The following is a 21,259-nucleotide window of genomic DNA, read 5'->3' on the forward strand; positions in this document are numbered from 1 at the left end:
CCCTTTGGATCACTACATTTGTATCTTTAGGGTAAATACCCAATAGTAATTTTTTTATTTTTTAGTGTTTCTTCTCCACCATCACCACTGCAGTCCCAATTTTGTCCCTATCTAGTTATAGGTCAACAAGGCAGCATTTAATATTCCTGGACCTCTTTTTTTTTTTAAGGATTTGAACCAAGGCAACCTGGCCTTATAGTCTGTGCTTTTATTATTCTTTTTAAATTTTTTTTTTATTAACATATAATGTATTATTAGTCCCAGGGGTACAGGTCTGTGAATCGTCAGGTTTACACACTTCATAGCACATACCTTCCCCAATGTCCTAGACCTGTTTCTTCTCTATAAAATAAATGAATGGTCTAGAGCTGGAGTGTCTAATATGTTAGCCAGCAGTCATATGTGGCTATTTATAATTTTATCTAATTAAATCTAATTAATTGAACTAACGAAGCAAGTTAATCTTTAGTTAAAATTAAATAAAATTTAAAGTCAGTTCTTCAATTGCACTAAGCCCCATTTTAAAAAAGATTTAATTATTCTTTGTTTTTTATTATATGGTAGTCACCATACAGTACATCATTAGTTTTTGACGTACTGTTCCATGATTCATTGTTTGCATATAACACCTAGTGCTCTATGCAATATGTGCCCTCCTTAATACCCATCACCAGGCTCACCCAACCCCCTAAGCTCCTCTCCTGTAAAACCCTCAGTTTGTTTCTCAGAGTCCATAGTCTCTCACGGTTTGTCTCCCCCTCTGATTTCCCCCCTTCACTTTTCCCTTTCTTCTAATGTCCTCTATGCTATTCCTTATGTTCCACATATAAATGAAACCATATGATAATTGTCTTTCTTTGCTTGACTTATTTCAATTAGTATAATCTTCTACAGTTCCATCCATGTATATGCAAATGTTTGGTATTCATCCTTTCTGATGGCTGAGTAATATTCCACTGTATATATGGACCATATAATCTCTACACCCAGCATGGGGCCTGAACTTACAACCCTGAGATCAAGAGTCACATGCTCTACTGACCAAGCCAGCCAGGCAACCCTGTACTAAGCCATGTTTCAAATGCTCAGTAGCCAGCCACATGTGACTAGTAGCTACCTTCTTAGACAATGCAAATATTTCCAACATCACAGAACATTCTACTGGACAATGGTGGTTTTGAATACTTTTCATTTCCTACCAGATTATTTCAGCAAACATTCTATTTGCTTCAATTTTGGGAAGTCAAGTCAGTTTTCTCCTCACTCTCCCATGGTGTTTTCCAAATACTCTACCCCATCCTCTCTACCCCCTGCTCCTTTGACAGCCATGCTTGCTGCTATCACTCACCAGCAGCCAAGCATCCCCATCATTAACTAAAGCCTTTGATACTTGGCTCAATTTCTTTCTCTCTGTTACAACTCTGGCCTGATCCAGTGTCCATGAAAAGGAACATCTCAACATGGCAGCCCCTCAGATCCTTGACTACCTTTTCTTCACTTACTTTCTTCTCATTCCAGTCATCTACTTTATATACCTTGGAACCTTCTCTCCTGGAACACTACACAATTCTGAAATACTAAATCCAAGCATGCCCATCTCTGTCTGCAGCCTCCTATACAATCAGTGCTCTCACCGATCGACTCCTCCTACACTTGCTCTTCATCTGCATATCCCTCCTGTTTTCACTTCCCTCATTATTAAGCAGCTTTTGTTCTATGGTCTGGCACTTCTGGCCCTCTCATGCCAGTATCTTTAAAGTCTTTGTGTACTTCCGGTGTGGCACCATCATCTACACACACATCCAAGCTGCTTAGACTGTTAAGGGAAAATCCCTCAAAAGCAGACCTTGGCACTACTACTAATCCTCAGATAGGCTTCAGTGCTTTCTTAGGCAGCTCTCTTTCCCATTTTCCATTATAGGTAATTTAAATCATCCCCTTTTCTCCTCCAATATGCAATGAACCAGGGTCTACTATGTCACACAATCAATCAGTCAATCAATCATATAAAGGATTTGCCTTCCAATTTCCACTATCAAATCCATACATTTACCTATATCTACACCTATCCTTTCCTGCTTCCCTCTTATCCAATATGAGAAAATCCTCCCACCTGGCTCTGAATCAGACCCTTATTAGCGCCTCTCTTGTGAATCAATACTATTTCTTAGCTCAATCAATGTAACTGAAAGAAAGAATATGAATAAATGCTCAACTACCAAGGACAATGTGTTGGCATATTTGTTTGAATGCTAATTAATTTGCTTATTTAGTAGCACAGTTATTGCATGTGTGAAAATAAAGTATGATATATTCATATAGAATACTAATGTAGACATAAAAAGAATAAATAAAATGGAACTGCAACAACATTAATATCATAGATACCATCTGACCACAAGAAGAAAAACACTAAGGAGTAGGATTCTATATTCATGAACTTCAAGAACCAGAAAAACTAATTGATTAGAAGTCAGAATAGTGCTTGCCCCTGGGGGAGGGTGCACTGATTCAGAAGAACATGAATGAATCTTGTAAGTGCAAGAAATTTTATGCATCTTTATTTAAATGATGGTTATGAGACTGTACACTTAGGTTTAAAAAAGCACAGAACTCAAAATTAGTCACATTTTATAGTTTACATGTTACCTGGCAATTACTACAAACACTAAAGGATTTCCATTTTCTAGTTCTTTTGCATATTCCATGGCTTCTAAATTAATGTAGCACATACAAGCCCTGAAGCATTCAATATTTTCAAAAAGGAATTAGGCCCTTTTATTTCTTCCTAAAATATTAAGGTTCTGTAAGAAACCGTGAGCCTGGAGTCACTTAACAACTTAACATCTATTACGTTACTGTGCTCTCCTGCTAATGCAATGGTTTTAATACCTTTTTATTCTATAAAAAAAAATTAAGCAGAGGATTTACTACAGCATAGTTTTCATTGAACAGATAATTTATAAACTTTAATTAAACTTGCTGCATCCTTTATTTGAAATGCATAATCCTAGCCAATTTGTTGTTGAACATGTACCATTGCTTAAGCATGTCTGCACCTATTCTGCTTTTTATTTTTAAACTGTGGCAAAAAAAAAAAAAAACATTTTACATTAAATCTACCATGTTAAGCTTTTCTTAAGTTCACAGTTCAGTAGTGTTTGGTATAGTCACATGGTGCATCAGTTTGTTTTTTTTTTTTTTTTTTTTTTTTTTTTTTTTTTGAGGCTTCCAAGATAATTTATTCAAATTATCTCTTTTTTTTTTTTTTAATTTTTTATTTTTATAAACATATATTTTTATCCCCAGGGGTACAGGTCTGTGAATCACCAGGTTTATCAGTTTGTTTTTAATTCTGATGGTTTTACCTTTTTATTGTCATCCAATACTGTATTCATGCTTTCTATCCACAAAGTGTCAATGGGACCATCGAATACAACCCATTTCCGGTCCGGTGTTTCTGACAAAGCAAATTCCCTAAAAGTGTTGGCTACAATACCATCAGTCCACTGGGGAAGAAAACAGAATTGGAAAGCTTCCTTTATAAAACTATAAAGTGATCATATTGAAAACATTTCATATTTCTTGGTTTAATGTACATTGTCACTAAGAGAATATTTATGTTGTAGATTACCTCATGAGACACTGGATCAAACTGTCCAAAAAGTTGGCCCATAGTAATGGATTTGGGGTTTACAGTCCGATAAATGACTTTTTCTTCCTCTCCATAGCCACGCTCATTCATAAGAGTCAGAGTGTCAGCCAGTACATGCAGAACTTTTGTCTTTGCAGCAAAAGGCTCTCCTACTAACATGAAACTATTAAGGAAAAGAATTATAGAAGAAGATTCTAAAAAACAATGGTAAATTATTTGTCTGTATACTGGTGTTTAAAATACTGGTATTTATAACTTTGAAATTTTATGAATTTTTCTCAGACATGAGGAGAATATTTAACTTCTGAACTGGTTGATCTCTAAAGTTCTTTACATTAATACCATCATCTACAGAAGAGAATATAACAAAAAAAAAATCTCCAAGTGAAAACAAAAACTGAACACTCTTAAGATTAGAAAAGAACTATGGACTCTGAAAAACAATCTGAGGGTTTTAAAAGGGCGGCAGGTGGGAGGTTGGGGGAACCAGGTGGTGGGTATTAGAGAGGGCACAGATTGCATGGAGCACTGGGTGTGGTGCAAAAACAATGAATACTGTTACACTGAAAAGAAATTTAAAAAAAAAATTAGAGGGTGCCTGGGTGGCTCAGTGGGTTAAGCCGCTGCCTTCAGCTCAGGTCATGATCTCAGGGTCCTGGGATCGAGTCCTGCATCGGGCTCTCTGCTCAGCAGGGAGCCTGCTTCCCTCTCTCTCTCTCTGCCTGCCTCTCCATCTACTTGTGATTTCTCTCTGTCAAATAAATAAATAAAATCTTTAAAAAATTGGAAAAAAAATGTCTTGGGGCCTCCCAAGGAGAGAAGTGGGAAAGGTTCTTGTTCCTCAAGTATTTATTCAAGATTTTTATATTTTTATATGATAGAGAGAGAGAGAACACAAACAGGGGGAGTGGGAAAGGGAGAAGCAGGCTTCCCAGTGAGCAGGGAGCCCAATGCAGGGCTCGATCCCAGGACCCTGGGATCATGATCTGTGCTGAAAGCAGATGCTTAAGGACTGAGCCACCCAGGCACCCAGTGCTACACCATCCCTCCCTCCCCCCAGTTCCTCAAGTCTTTACTTGCTATAGTAGTCACTGGTGGTCTTTGCCAAATACTTCTGAATCTTCTCTCTCCTAGCACATAGTAGGATTCCTTGCCCTCTTGTGGAAATTCTAAGTGACTAATGAGTAATAAGTAGGAAACATGGATGTTACTTTCTCAGCAGACATATCATTGCCAGTGAGGGAGCTTACAGAGCTCTCTCCTCACAGAGCTTTTCCCTCTCACACAGCAGTGACCCACCATGTTGAGATGCTGATTGCTCCAACAGTCTGAGACCCTGGGTAATTATGATGAGCAGATCCTGCCTGTTAACCTATAGTGGACATAGTATGAATGAGAAATAACCCTTTGTTGTTGTTGTTGTTTTTTAAGTCACTAAGATTTGGGTCTTAGGGACTGATTGTTTCTGAATAACCTAGCCCATCCTTTCTGACAGAAACTGGTTCCTAGAAGGGACAAGGTATTCTTGCCATAATAAAAAGACTTAAATATGTGGCACTGGCTTAAAGGCCAGGTTGTGGGTGGCAAATTTAACTGTTATTAGAGGCCAAAAGACTGGGAATAAATGTTATGCGATGATGAAACATTTGGTAAATCTCTTCATTCAAGTAACCTGAAAGACAGATAATCTAATGAAAATGAAAGAAACTGCCTAATGAAACTGCCATTTTAGGAAAAAGGATAGTAAACAGATTATTATTAGTATATAATGCCAGCCAATGGTTACATTTAACAAAGAACTACTGGAAAGAAATGAGCCCAGAAAAAAAAAAATGGTCAGTTTGCAAACTGGAATGAAAGAGAATAAAGGGAGTCCAGAAATTCAGGAAACTACAGGCAATTTACTTTCATCCCCAACTGGTAAAAGATAAATTGAGAAAAGCTTCGAACAACAAACATCTACTCAGCCTGGCACCAAGGACCAAATTAAGGGTAGGGCTATTATCACTATCAAAATGTATGAAATTTTAATATGGTTCCCAGTAATCATTTCAGGAGTGAAAATAGATTAAGCTTTGTCATCATCTCAATTAAAATCGATAGGTTCGTGCTCGCTTCGGCAGCACATATACTAAAATTGATAGGTTCAAGGATACTGCAAGGGAATTTATAAAAGTATGACTTGGTAAGGACGGTAGTTGTGGCTACTGGCATATAGAGCTGCTTAGAATCAAACAAGTAAGAAGCTTATCAAGTTTTTGAGGGAGTTTATGGACAAAGAAGCTATGAGTCTAGGCTAAAACACATGTGAATATTCAAGACTTAAAAATGATCCTTGCAGGGGCACCTGGGTGGCTCAGCCAGTTGAGGGTCTGTCTTGGGCTCAGGTCATGGTCCCAGAGGCCCTAGGGTCCTGGGACCAAGCCCCACATTGGTCTCCCTGCTCTGCAGGGGGATCCGCTTCTCCCTCTACCCTCTGTTCCTCCCCTGCCCCTGCTTGTGCCCTCTCACTCAAATAAATAAAAAAATTTTTTTAAATGATCCTTGTATGAGAGTTGATTGTACTATTCCCTCTATTTTTGTATATGCTTGAAAATTTACATACTATGGAGTGTTTTTTGTTTTTTTAAAATCCTGTCTTTAACCTTTGAGACCTCAACTTTCTATAGGCAGGAAGAAGGCTGAAAACACTTCTCAGCTCCCAAGGACATATTCTCTATTGTTCACTTCACATGTGACCAGAGAAAAAAATGAAGATGGAAAGACCACTCAAGAAAGTTGAACAAAAAAAAAAGAAAAAAGGAAGAAAAGAAAAGAGAAAGAGAAAGAAAGAAACAAAGTTTAACCAGTGTCCATAAAGGACAGTTAACTGGAAAGCCCCTGTAAAATCATGCAGAAGTGGATCTAGGGTTTACGGAATTTAAAGTTTATACAATCAGTAGAATAGGAAAAAAATACAAATGCAACTATGGATACAAAATGTCCAGAGCCACTATAATGATACCCTATATAATAAATGATGTGTATCAAATGATTATGGCTCCTTAGAAAGGCTCCTACAAGTTAGAGGTCCTGAGGTTTAAACTATCAGTATCATAGTCAATTTATCTCTGGAACAATTACCCAGATGGGTTTCAGAATTGCTATCAACCGATGTTGGCTATGTCTCCAGTTCTTCAATTTCTGGATAGTAGTGTCTGCTCTAATGACCTGTTTTAGGAAGCCCACTATTATAATTAAGACTAGGTGTGTGGAAGACAGACAACTTGTCTTTCTAGTCTGTAGGTCTTTGGATCAAGAAGAACAACTTCCAAATCTGATACAGAAACTATCATGCATCACCTAGAGATCTTGAACTTCAAGTACGGTTCATTGATTGACTAGAACTTTTAACTTATTTTCCTGGAAGGAAAGGGTGTGTTTTATGTGCATGGAGGAGAGCAAATAACATAGGACCAAAAGGGCAAAGTGCACTGGTTGCGAGTGTCACCTCACTGAATGAGAATGCCTTACCAATCCTTGTTGGATGGGTAGCATGAGCGAGAAATAAATCTTTATTTTAAGCCACGGGGACGGAAATGGGGAGATGGCGGTCTTTGTTCCCTAGCCTACCTAGTGTACAAGATTTGTTGCGTCCTTTGGTTCATAAATTTTGTTTTAATAGTTTGATTTGAAAAATAACATTTAACTATGGTAGACAGAGATAATCTATAATCTTACCCATGTCTCACAATCATCATTTCATATGTCTGAATCATTTTTTCAAGAAAAAATTTAACTGGCTGAAGATTATGTACTTTGCAGACTTCATGAGCACATTCCAAAAATTCCTAAAATAAAAAAAATGGAATGCATTTTTATAAAATGGTATTATAAATCATCTCATATATATTTTATAAATCTAGATTATTCATTTTGAAATAAAAAATCATTATCTTCCTATATTGATAAATTATTTCTTAAAGATTTTTTAAAAGATATTTATTTATTTGTGAGAGAGAGTGCATACGTTAGCACAAGCAGAGGGAGCAGCAGGTAGAAGGAGAAGTAGGCTCACTGCTGAGCAAGGAGCCAAATGCAGTACTCGATCCCAGGACCCTGGGTTCATGACCTGAGCCAAAGGGAAATACTTAAACAATTGGACCACGCAGACATCCCTTAAAGCTTTATTTTTTTTTAAACTTAACTTTTTTTTTTTAATTGAAAGGAAGTACAAAAAGAATTAAATTACTTTAAAAGTATTATTCCCTGTTATAAGTTATGATCAGAGCACCACAGCATTAGGTGCAAGCTGCATGGAAACTCCTTTTAATTGTATTTTCAAGAATTTCTTCTTTGGTTAGGATGTGGAAGGACATGCCAAAAAAAATCCTTCACACTGCTGAAACTAGAAAGAAATGGAGAATCTAAAAAAATAAATTTTAAAGATAGAGAAGTTCTCTGGGTACAATTATGTCTAAAGGAATTAAATTTCAGAAACAGATCAGCCTTCCTAGGGGAGTACAAATTTATGCTAATTTAGCTGCTGGGAGCATCTTCAAGCTACAGACATCAGGTGGGCATTGGATTGGGCTTCTCACAGGCACAGGGACTTTGCTGAAGTAAAGAAAAACCATCAGAGAATTTAATGGTCATGTGGGCTCGTGTGACAGATTTCAATCTGGAGAAGCTCAAATGCAAATCTGATTTACCCACTGCCTTGTTTTTGCTGAGTATGAGGTGACACAAGAAATCAAAGGCTTAGCTAGAAAGGCACACAGATAGTCCCTAATCTTAGGATGCTTAAACCCCAAAATGCTGCTAGAGGAATGGCCCTACAATACAGAACAATTTTCACTCTGAAAACTTGAAAACCAGAACTAAATTAAAGTTCGACAGTGCTGCCACAAAACTCTACTTGAGCCCAACTGAACTGATCATCAGTCTAGCTACCTGACAAAGGGAAAACATACTTTTTCTCTGGGAAAATAATACTGTAGCCTCTACAATTGTTTTTACACAATTCTTAACATAAAATCAAACTTTGCCAGTCATGAGATGAAATAGCTGAAGATCAAGAGAAGAAAAACTTCTGATGACCTAGAGGTCATAATTGGCAAAACAATAAAAATAACGTCTATAAATGTTTAAGAGAAAAATAGACAATATGATGGAAAACATGAAAAGATGAAGAAATTAGGGGCGCCTGGGTGGCTCAGTGTTAACCGGTTAAGCCTCTGCCTTCAGCTCAGGTCATGATCTCAAGGTCCTGGGATGGAGCCCCACATCATGCTCCCTACTTAGCAGGGAGCCTGCTTCCCCCCTTCTCTCTGCCTGCCTCTCTGCCTACTTATGATCTGTCAAATAAATGAAATCTTAAAAAAAAAAAAAAAGAAAGAAAGAAAGAAAAAGAAAAGATGAATTCAAGCAAAGAAAAATGTGGTTTTAATGAAACCAGACTGGACATACTAAAACGGAAAAAATATATGAAATTAATAACTCATTGGGTAGGTTTATCAGTGGACTGAGTAAAACAAAAAAAATCACTGATCTTAAAGACAGGCTAATAAAATGTATCCAAACTACAGCACAGAAAATCAAAACAATAAACAAAAATAGAACATAAAAGATGTGTGAGGCAATATAAAATTGACAGGGGAAAACAACTGCAAAAGAAATGTAACTTAAAAATCTCTCTACAGTTTGCAGCCCGCTGATACCTGAAACATGCAGAGTGTGACCTTCCTCAAGGAGCTTGTGGCAGCCTCAGTGCCTTCATGTTTAAAAGCAACCTTACCTTAGCAGCAGCTAGCCCCTTGGGGTCCTGAAAACCTTGTTTCCAGATTCCTTGGAGACTTGTGCTATCCTTAACCCCCACTAATCAAAAAAGATACAATCAGTCACACCTCACAATCCCAGTATAGCTCTTTCTGCCTCCAGGTACTGTGTAGGTATAGGCAGGAGAGCTAGGTGGTCCCTGACTCCCCTGACTAGGCTCTGAAACTACTCCTGGCAGGTGGAGACTGAGACAGAGCTGAGCAAGAGATAAGAGAACAAAACAAGATGGCACAAGCTTCCCAGCCAGTTCTCAATAAAAGACTGCCTCTGAAAGCCCTCTGTGGCAACCCATTTGGGACCTCTCTCACCCTAGAGAGCTTTTGTCTTTCTCTTCTCACCTTCACTTAATAAACTTTCACCTTTTGTGTCCATGAGATTCATTCTTCATCCCCAATCAGACAAGAATCCTGCAAACTTGCAACAAAATGATCTAACATCCATTTAATTGGTGTCCCAGAAGGACAAGGAAGACAAAAAAGAGAAGAAATATCTTGAGATAATTACTGAGAATTTCCTAAAGACATCAATTCATAGATTCAAGAAGTCCAACAAATCCAAGCAAGAAAAATACCAAAAAAAAACAAAACAAAACAAAAAAAAACAAGGCACACAGCAAAGAAAAATATTAAGACAGCTAGAAAGAAAACACCCTCTAAAATCAGATACACATAAATAAGAAAAATACCTGACTTCCAGCCATAACAATGAGAGCCAGGAGTTAACAGAATAACATCTTTAAAAAAATGAAGAAAGAGGGGCAGACCCCTGCCAATCTAGATTTCTGTATTTAGTGAAAAAATTCTTTAGAAATGAAGGCTAAATAAAGACATTTCAAACAAAGAAAAGCTAACAGAATTAGTTGTTGAAAGACCCACATGCACATAAGAAATACCAAAGGAAGTTCTTTCTGTTGAAGGAAAAAGATCTCAGATGAAAGCATATTTCTGCTAGAAAAAATTAAAAACACTAGAAAAGTAAACAGAAAGGACTTTTTTCAAATGCTAATACTAAAATTAAAAAAAAACACTGGATGGTTTATAATATGTAGAAATAAAATACATGATGACAATAGTACAATGGGCAGGGGTAAGTGCCCATTGTACTATAAAATTATACCTCTTAAAGATTTTATGTTGTTTCTGAAATGATGAAATACAAACTTAAATTGTAGGAAGTCAAGGATGTATATTACAACCTATGGAGTGACCACTGAGGTACTAAAAATCCAACAAAGAGAATGGAGAAATAAACACTATCTGAAACCAAAAGAAGTCAGTAAAGGAAAAACAAAGAAATACTGTACATATAAAAAGCAATAGGACATAGGTTTTTTTCAATGGCCCTGGCTCCCCTTGGCTCGTCTGGAGGTGTAGTGAGTCACTTGGCTATGCACCTCGTAGCATTGACTCCTAGCAGTAGTTTTCAAACTGGAAGCTGGGAATCCATTGATTGATTGCTATATTCATAGGATAAGAATTCTCCATGAAAATGTTAAATTTTTAAAAATCCTATTAGCATATCTTGAATCATCTTGCTAATTACCTGGGGTATAATATAGAAATATATATGGTCTTTATTCCCAGAGCCTGGCACAGGGCCCTAGAACCCTTAAAATTTCCTAAGTGATAGGAGTATCTTTGTTATTCTTAATGAGCCTGGTGGTGGTATTATGGAGGGCACGTATTGCATGGAGCACTGGGTGTGGTGCATAAACAATGAATTTTGGAACACTGAAAAGAAATAAAATAAAATGGGAAAAAAATGAGCCCTTGTCAATCACACCCAAGTTTGTGGGGATAGCCTCAGGATGGGGCCAGTCTCAAGAAAGACTCAGTGATGAGAGGGTTGGAACTTTCAGCCCTACTTATCAGCCTTTGGTGAATGCACTGAGGTGGAGGAGGAAGGGAAAGGGCGGAAGACAGAGCTCCGTAAAAACTCCTGAACAACGAACGAGATTCAGAGCGCTTCTGGTTTGGTAAGCACATTGAGGCGCAGGGAGATTGACATACTCTGAAGTATACTGCCACCGCCCCCCCCATACCTACCTTACCTTATACTTCTCTTCCATTTGGTTCCTCCCAAGTTGTATCCTTTATATCTTACTTTTTATTTTTTTAAAAGTAGGATCCACACCCAATGTGGGTCTTGAACCAACAATCACCCTGAGGTCAAGAATACCTATGCTGTACCAGTGAGCCAGCCAGGCTACCCCCTCCTCCAGCCCCAGGTTGTATCCTTTATAATAAACTGGTAAACATAAGTAACTGTGTTCCTGATTTCTGTGAGCTATTCTAGTGAATTACCAAAGCTGGGTGGGAAGGTTATGGAAACCCCAGCCAATCAGAAACACAGGTGGCCCAGAACTTGAGACTGACTAAAGTGAGGGGCAGTATTATAGGACTGAGACTTTAATCTATGGAGTCTGACAATAACTACCTGTAGTTTGTGTCAGAATTGAATTGTTGAACATCCAGTTGGTGTCCAGAGAAGAAAACTGATTGCTGGTTTTGGAAAACACCCTAGAATCACATTAATCTGATACTGCCACAGGATGTATACTAGCGTTTGAGTTTGAAGCTTAAAAAAAAAAAAAAAAAAAGGCTAAAAAAGTAAATGTTGCTTTTAAGCAAGTGATGCCTTAATGATATATAATGGCTCAAACAAACTGAAATTTTCACAGCAATATCAATAGAGAGATCGGGTGGAAGAATTGAATTATTAGATGGAAAAAAATCAGTACATGCTGAACTCAAAAAGTATTCACTGTACATTTTTACCATAGAAATTGCCACAAAATAACATTTAATTTCAGCCACATGTCATCCATCTCAAGATTGTTTTGTTTGTAATTTAAATTTACTTGTGCTCTCTGTCAAATAAATAAAATCTTTTTTTTTAAGTACTCATTCTCTCAGAAAGAACATTATTTTTAAACTGAGTCTTATTAACATTGGTATCATATAACAGAAGATACTAGAATTTACTCATGCTCATTAATGAAAGTGGCCAAATTAGGGGTTTATCCTCCAAATAGAATAATTTCCATGATTTAAAACAATTGAATAAGTCATTCTCACAGATTTACTTACATGATAGTCAGCTTCAGGAAGTTTAATACCAGGAAATAGGTCACTAGTTATTCCATTAAATAAGGGTATATCATGTGATAGAAACTTTGGTTCATTCACATCTTTAATTGATCGAAGAAGCTAAAATCATCCAAAGAGTGCAACATAAGTTACTTGCCCATATTCCCTCTCCTCCCCACCACTAAAAGTCAAAGTTCCTCTTACATTGCTCTATGGAATCCCCATACTAAAATGCCGACACTATGTTTATCAAGCCAGAAGGTCCTTGGATTCACATAAAGTATAATGAATAACATCACCCCAAAAGTATTATTTCAACCTCACATAAAAAGGTTCAAAGCCAACAGCTCTCTTACTTGCCTCGTTATAGCTCCCAATGAACTTTCCTTTAAAAAAATTCTTTTTAATTAAAAAACAATCTCATACTAAAGCTTTCACAACACATATATTTAATACTTACTAGTATATCTTCATTTTCATTTGGAAATTTTAGTTTTAGGTTTCCAGCAGCCACTAAAACTGCTTTTACTGCTCGCATTCCATAGTCATAATGAAACTGTGACGAGAGCTGCTCTGAGCAAAGCCTGTAGGTCATCACTATCTTCACAGACAGAGGTTTCGCATTCAGAAATCCATAGGAGTAGAGGGAGATTTCTGCTATGAGGGCATAGTTTGGAACCATCATGGCTACTGTTCTAAAAAGAACCTGGAGTATATAATGAATAAAATATATTATTTATATAAGGGAAACCGTTTTTAAAAGCTAACCACAAGCCTCCCAAGAGAATGCGATGATATTCAAGTTTATTCCCCTAAAGGAGCACCTTTTCATTAATTCTGTGATTTTTTTTCAATAGCACGGTTTCATAACTTTAATAGGTGTTAAAAACCTAAAAAAGTTTTTAGAGGTTTACCTTATGAGAGATGGCAAAGGTAAAAGGGAGATTTACAAATACATGTGAGAAAATCATACCACTCTGAGTGGATTGTGCTGTTACATTTGATTAAAATTACACTCTTATAAAATATTACCTTAAGATTGTCTGGCAATTCAGAACGTCCCGCGTAGCCAGGATTCATGGTAATGGCTACAAAACAGTTTGGATTGAGCTTCAGTTCTGTTCCTTCAAAAACAAACACTTCCAGTTTCTGTTGAATGGCTCTCTGAATGCAAAGGATCTGTTGAGCTACCACTGACAACACTTCCAACTCAATCCGATTAAATTCATCAAAGCAAGCCCAAGCACCAGAAGAGGCCAATCCTTTAAAAAACTAAGAACAAGACAAAAGCAACGGAGTTTTCTCACGAAGGAGCATCATTTGTTAAATATTGAATCTTTTAAGTCAAAACTGAAAATGAAACCCAGTAATCCCCCAAGTATAAAAACAATGTCTTTACCCCTAAAACTGAGGTTCAAGGAATGCATAAACATTCAGATAATGTTTAAACTTGAGTTTGTTTCAGTTTATCCCGTTGGACCCAGCTGTAAATTTATAACATTAATATGCAACTTTGTACCTTTCCCATTGCTAGATAATCTAGCCCATCTGAACAGTTGAACACCACACATTGGACAGCAAGAGCTTTAGCCAAGTCCTTGGTCGTTTCAGTTTTTCCTGTCCCTGCTGGTCCCTCTGGGGCTCCTCCGAGGTTCAAATAGAAGGCACCTATCTGAAAAGAAAAATGTATGTGAAAAGAAATCCATGCTTAAACAAAAAAGAAAAGAAAAGAAAAGAAAAAGAAATCCATGATTAACTGAAAAAAAAAAAAGAACAGAAAACCTATGATAGACCATTGTTTACAAAATTGATTTAGTCTTATTTGTAGCTTCAAAGGGGCAGTAATACAACTAGATTGTTCAGTTAATTTTTAGCATCCACTTCTCCAGCTGCACAAGGAAAATGTATCAAAATCACCTTATATTATAATACCTCATGGGTATCCCATTTGCCTTTACAAACAAAACAGAATCTAGCCTTGAGGTATTAACATTGGGTCAGAAGGCTTTGACTAGAGATAGTCGTGGAGACCATTAATGACAATCTCCATGGCTAGATGCCAAGGGCCAACACCTGCAAATGAGTGTTGTAAATAGAGGTCCATCAGTTGGAAGAAAAACAGATGACCTATTTACACAACTTGGTCCATAATTCACCTGGCTATTGCACTCCACTCATGGTATGTTCTCCATTCCTACAACACTGTTCTGTAGTTCTCTTCCAGGAATGATCACTTTCTACCTTGCATTGCAGTTGATTTTGTACACTATTTTTTTTCTCTCTCTCAATTGGTCTTTAAGCTGCTTGAGAGCAAGGTCAGGAGTTTCTGAATTCTTCCTGGTCTCCTTAACGACTAGAACAGTGGCTGGAAATTTTTAGAAGCATATAAATTATAGTCAACTCCAACTGTGGAATTTGTTTCAAGAGAACTAGTGTTAAGTGTGAAAATTAACTCCTTTTAGAAAAAATCAGGTTAAGAGACCAAAGTTGTACATATGGTACAGGTAAGGCATATGTGGGAGCTCCCATCTATGGAGATTAATTAATTTCTGCTTAATTTTGCCATGAACTTAAAGCTGCTCTAAAAAAAAGTCTATTAAAAACAATTTAATAATAAAATAAATTTTGATTAACATATCTTATTTTACATTTACTAAAATAAGTTTATTAAAAGCAGTGTCAATATTTTACCTTTCTTTATAATATATATACCCAAGTTTATAATAAATGCTATACTATTAATGCCCATTAACTTGACTGCTGGAAACCTCGGGTTCTCCCAAAATACTTACAAATGGGTTCCCTTTATTACAGACAACGGAATTTTTGTCAGTGCATAGTGTTCTAGACAAGTGTTTAGTGAGATTCTGATCTTACAACTCAAAGCTATGAGCTTCCACAAGTATTCACAGCTTCTAATTTTTCTGAGGCCCTGTATAGGACACAGAGGCTTGAGATTCATTTGCACAACAAATATTTAGGGACTGTGTACTTGTTCACCCCTAGAGTAGAGAACAAGACAGACATGGTCCCTGCTCTCTGGCAGCTTCTTGAGAAAGTGGAAGTTTTGGTGAAACATGTTATCCTAGATGCACTGACACTTTTTACTGGCCATTGTACCCATCCCTCAATTGCTGTATCAGCTACAAATAGCTCACAACTGGTTTTTTTTTTCCTCCTAAGAATTTCCCTCTACTAATAGGAGCTACCTTATCCAGGTCACCTGGGTGACTCAGTTGTTAAGCATTTGCCTTCAGCTCAGGTCATGATCCCAGGATCCTGGGACTGAGCCCCACATTGGGCTCCCCACCTCAAGGAGTCTGGTCCCCACCCCCACACTCCCCTCTGTTCCCTCTCTCTCTCTCTCTGTCAAATAAATAATAAAATCTTAAAAGAACAGGAGATATTTTATCCACAAACACCTGAAAGCGTACTCACACCCTTGTTACTGTTAAAACCATCAGTTATCTTACCAGCAAAAACAGTTTACTCAGGAATGGAAGACCATTGCAATTCACACCATGAAAGCTACTATCAAACCATGGGCAAGTCCAGAGAATGCAGGAGAGGAATGCTCCTTTATAGAGGAAAGGGAACGATGGGAGGGACCATTATAAACAAGAAGCCCATTGGAAGAAACTGGGAATTCCAAGTGTAGTAGCTTTTTATTGGCTGATTTGTGACAGTCTCTCATTGGCTGGACTCTTCCTTAAGAAGAAAGTCCTTAATCCTGTCTGGGAAGTCAAGTATATACTTCTTCCTGTCGTGAATGAAAGTACCTCTCTTCCTGTTGGTTTTGCACAAGGAGTGGTAGTAGGCCTTGAGAGCTTCTCCTTCTGGCCTCTCAACTCCATTTTAGTGAGGTTTCCCTTCCTTAATTTTCATTCCTCTAGCCCCAGGTGTGACTGATAGTCAATGACCATAAAGAGATATAAAAGCCAGGCCCATTTGCCTTAAAGTGGGGTACACCCAGGATGCATTTCATGCTCCAAAGCTCCCCATGGGACCAGGCTAAGCCTATACTTCTGTTGAAACTACATCTTTATTTAGCTTTCCCCACCTATTTTCCTCACTTTCCTACAGGTTTTTACTGAGGACATTCCCCAGTAAATCATTTGACCAAGAATTCTCATTCTGTCTCTGCTTCTAGAGGACTCAAGGACACTTGAATTTTACTTACTCAGCACAGGTGGATTGGTGTTTCTTGATGCTTCTCCTCAATTCCCAGGTAGTGTTACCCGATTTAGCAAATAAAAATACAGAATGCCCAGGTAAATTTTAATTTCTGGGCACCTGGGTGGCTCAGTTGGTTGAGCCACTGCCTTTGGCTCAGGTCATGATCCCAGAGTGCCAGGATCGAGTCCTACATTGGGCTCCCAGCTCCACAGGAAGTCTGCTTCTCCCTCTGACCTTCTCCTCTCTCATGCTCTCTCTCATTCTCTCTCTCTCTCTCAAATGGATAAATAAAATCTTTTAAAAATTTTTTTGGATTTCAGGGGATGCCTGGGTGGCTCAATCAGTTAAGTGTCTGCCTTCAACTCAGGTCATGATCCCAGGATCCTGGTATCAAGTCCCACATCAGGCTCCTTGCTCATTCTCAGCCGGGAGCCTACTTCTCCCTCCACTTGCCTCTCTCTGTGCCTGCTGCTCCGCCTATTTGCGTGCTCTCTCTCTCTCTGACAAATAAATAAATATATTTTTAAGACAAATAAATAAATAAATACATTTTTTAAAAATTTTGGATTTCAGATAAACAATAATTGGTTAATATAAGTATGTCATGTGCAATATTTGGAACATACTTACACTAACAAATTATTCATTATTTATCTGAATTTCAAATTTACCTGAGAGTCACATATTTTATCTGGCAACCTTATACTCAGGTGGTTTTTGTTTTATATAGTCATAGCTTTATCTTCCATAGCTCAACAAGCCCAGAACTTAGTATCACCCCCTACATTTTCAGCTCTCTCCCTCCTTTCAGCAGAACTAACTTGGAGTTCCAAGGCTCAGATGGACTTTTCCCATCTTCCTTTCATGTCTCCCAGAACTCCACTGCAAAAACTGATACCATTTTCTGAAACTTCAGTTTTCTCTTTAAATCTCTAATACCTTCTTTTTCTAATTATCCCTAATGGGAGTGACTTGTAATTTTCAAGCATTGGTACCCAAACATTCTTGTATTCTACAAAAGGATCCAGAAGTAAATATACATTACTATAATTTCATATAAAGGGATTTTGGGACCAGGAAGGGATAGCTCTATTCAACTATTACAGATAGAATAAAATGAGGAGGGGGAAGAGCAAGGTGGCAGAGGAGTAGGAGACCTGAATTTCGTCTGACCCCAGGAATTCAGGTAGATAGTTATCAAACCATTCTGAAGATCTACAAACTCAACAAGAGATCAAAGAATAGCAGCAATTCTATGAATGCAAAAGTGACCACTTTCTGGAAGACAGAACATGTGGAGAAGTGAATCCAAGATGATATATGGGAAGATATACCATGTGGCAGACCGACCATGGGAGAAGTGAATCCAAGATGGTATATGGGAAGATAGACCACAGGAGGAAGATAGACCAATAGACAGTTGGTTGAGTGGCTCACCAACTGAACCACCCAGGTGCCAGCTCCCAGCAAGTGATATAGCAGCAGAGCACAAAGTTGGAACTTTTAGAAGTCTGCTCTGCTGAGAGACATCACCCCAGCAGCTCAGTGGGATTGGGGTGGGGGTGGCACCTTCATGGGGATGGTATGGTCTCAGGACCTGCGGGGTCACAGAAAGACCAGGGGTGTCTGAGGGTGGCAGAGCTCCCAGGTATTGGAGCGGTGAAGCCAGCCGCAGACACGGAGCTGAGGAGGAGGCTCACAGCTTGGGGTTGCCATAATCCATGATCTGAGGCAGAGTCAGGCCACTAATCTTTGAGCAGGGACCCCCACAAGAGGCAGATTCAGGGAGACTCCCTATACTCCCCCAGAGGAGGGGTGTGGGAGCCTGCCACAGGATTTGGCTTGGTTTGGAGACTCTAAATAGGGCCATGAGCCAGATATAGAAATGCTTGGTCACAAGCCAGGTGAGCATGGAGTGCAGCCAGAGACCAGGGAGACAGGAGTGATTGACTGCTTTTCTCTGGGAAAACTGAGGAGTGGTGCCCCAAGCTCTTGGACCCTCCTGGCCGGAGATTGGGAGGCCACCATTTTCATTCCTGTCTTCCAGAGCTATAGAGAAAGCATTCAATGAACAAAAGCTAATGAGAGCAAACCCAAGCAGATTGATTAGCCTGGCCTCTGGCAAGGGCAGTGCAATTCCACCACAGGCAAAGACATGGGAGAATCACAGCAACAGGCCCCCACACCCCCCAGAAGATTAGCAAGACCATCCAGCCAAGACCAAGTCTACTGATAAATGAGAATTGAAAACACCAGTGCTGGGGGAATACAGCACACATGGCTTTTTCCCCATGATTCTTCAGTCTTTCAAAGTTAATTTTTTAATTTTTTTTTCTATTTTTTAAAAAAAATTTCTTCTTTCCTGTTTTAACTAACATCTTATCAATTCCTTTTTTAAAATATTATTTAATTTTCATTTTTACAGTCGGGTTCTACCCTTCATTTTATTTAACCTTACTTTTTGTGTATATACAGAAGTTTTTCTTTCTTTAAGATTTTAGGATACAGTTTATTTTTTTAAAAGACTTTATTTATTTATTTATTTATTTGCCAGACAGAAATCACAAGTAGGCAGAGAGAGAGGAGGAAGCAGGCTCACCTGCTGAGCAGAGAGCCCAATGTGGGGCTCGATCCCAGGACCCTGGGATCATGACCTGAACCAAAGACAAAGGCTTTAACCCACTAAGCCACCCAGGCATCCCAGGATACAGTTTCTTTAAACAGACCAAAATCTAGCGTATAGCTTTGTTCTAGTGTCCCACCTGATCACATTCTCTCCTTTCCTTTTTTTTTTTTAATTTTTTCCTTTCTGGGGGTGCCTGGGTGGCTCAGTGGTTAAGGCCTCTGCCTTCAGCTTGGGTCATGATTCCAGGGTCCTGGGATTGGGCCCTACGTCTGGCTCTCTGCTCAGCAGGGAGGCTGCTTTCTCCTCTCTCTCTGCCTGCCTCTCAGCCTACTTGTGATCTCTATCTGTCAAATAAATAAATAAAATCTTAAAAAAAAAAGTTTAAATTTTTTCTTTCTTTTTTCAACCAACTTATCAATTCCTTTTTTAAAATCTTTTTAAATTTTCATCTCTACAATCATATTCCATCCTTTATTCACATTTACCCTTTTTTTAAAAAAAATATATGTATATATATATATATATATATATATATATATATATATATAAGTTTTTCTTTCTTTAAAATTTTGGGAAGTAGTTTCTTCTAACAGACCAAAATACATCCAAAATCTAGTGTGTAGCTCTCTTCTATACACCAGCCTGATCATATTCTTTTTTCTTTTTCTTTCCTTTTTTTCCCTTTCTCCCCCCCCCCCCCCCCAGTTTTGGGTCTCTTCTTTGTTTAATGTATATTTTTATGGGTTGTTGTTACCCTTTTAGCATTTTGTTCTCTCATTCATCTGTTCTTCTCTGGACAAAAATGACAAAATGAAAAAACTAACCTCCCAAAAAAGGGTGGGGGGAAAGAGGCAGAACGGATTGCCAGGGACCTAACCAATATGGACATTAGTAAGATGTTGGAAATAGAGTTCAGAATGACAATTATAAAGACACTAACAGAACTTGAAAAAAGCATTGAAGATACTAGAGAATCTCTTTCTGAAGAAATAAAAGAACTAAAATCTAACCAAGTCAAAAGCCAAAAGGCTATTAATGAGGTGCAATAAAAAATGGAGGCTCTTACTGCTGGATAAATGAGGTAGAAGAGAGAATTAGTGACATAGAAGACCAAGTGATAGAGAATAAAGAAGCTGAGAGAGAGAGGGAGAGAGATAAACAGCTACTGGATCATGAGAGGAGAATTTAGAAATAAGTGATACCATAAGACAAAACAATATAAGAATAATTGGGATCCCAGAAAGAGAAGAAAGAGAGGGGCAGAAGGTATATTGGAGCAATTATAGGAGAGAACTTCCCTAATTTGGGAAAGGAAATGGGCATCAAAATCCAGGAGGCACAGAGAACCCCCCGTCAAAATCAATAAAAAATAGGTCAACACCTCATCATCAATAGTAAAACTTACAAGTCTCAGAGACAAAGAGAAAATCCTGAAAGCAAGCTGCTTGGGGACAAGAGATCTGTAATCTACAACATGAGATTGGCAGCAAACCTATCCACAGAGACCTGGCAAGCCAGAAAGGACTAACATGATATATTCAGAGCACTAAACAAGAAAATTTGCAGCCAAGAATACTATATCCTGTTAGCCTGTCATTGAAAATAGAAGGAGATAAAAAGCTTCCAGGACAAACAGAAACTAAAAGAATTTGCAAACACCAAACCAATCCTCCAGGAAATATTGAAAGGGGTCCTCTAAGCAAAGAGAAAGCCTAAAAGTAACATAGACCAGAAGGGAACAAAGACAATATACAGTGACACCTTACAGGCAATACAGTACCACTAAATTCAAATCTTTCAAAAGTTAGCCTGAATATAAATGGGGTAAATGTCCCAATCAAAAGACAAAGGGTATCAGATTTGATTAAAACAAACAAACAAGACCCACTGATATGC

General features: G+C 38.1%; 1 protein-coding gene across 1 annotated transcript in view; it reads right to left on the minus strand.

Moving 5' to 3' along the window:
• DNAH12 (dynein axonemal heavy chain 12) overlaps nt 1–21,259 on the minus strand; it is a 209,709-nt gene that overhangs the window by 120,385 nt on the left and 68,065 nt on the right. The window contains exons 25-31 of the mRNA XM_059387847.1: nt 14,081–14,233; nt 13,594–13,833; nt 13,022–13,267; nt 12,562–12,681; nt 7,376–7,485; nt 3,635–3,818; nt 3,369–3,509 (exon numbers count right to left, since the gene is read on the minus strand). Of these exons, the coding sequence (XP_059243830.1) occupies nt 3,369–3,509; nt 3,635–3,818; nt 7,376–7,485; nt 12,562–12,681; nt 13,022–13,267; nt 13,594–13,833; nt 14,081–14,233 (1,194 nt within the window). The remainder of the gene's footprint in view (nt 1–3,368; nt 3,510–3,634; nt 3,819–7,375; nt 7,486–12,561; nt 12,682–13,021; nt 13,268–13,593; nt 13,834–14,080; nt 14,234–21,259) is intronic.

Source organism: Mustela nigripes, chromosome 2 (genome assembly GCF_022355385.1).
Source record: "Mustela nigripes isolate SB6536 chromosome 2, MUSNIG.SB6536, whole genome shotgun sequence".
NCBI lineage: Eukaryota > Metazoa > Chordata > Mammalia > Carnivora > Mustelidae > Mustela > Mustela nigripes.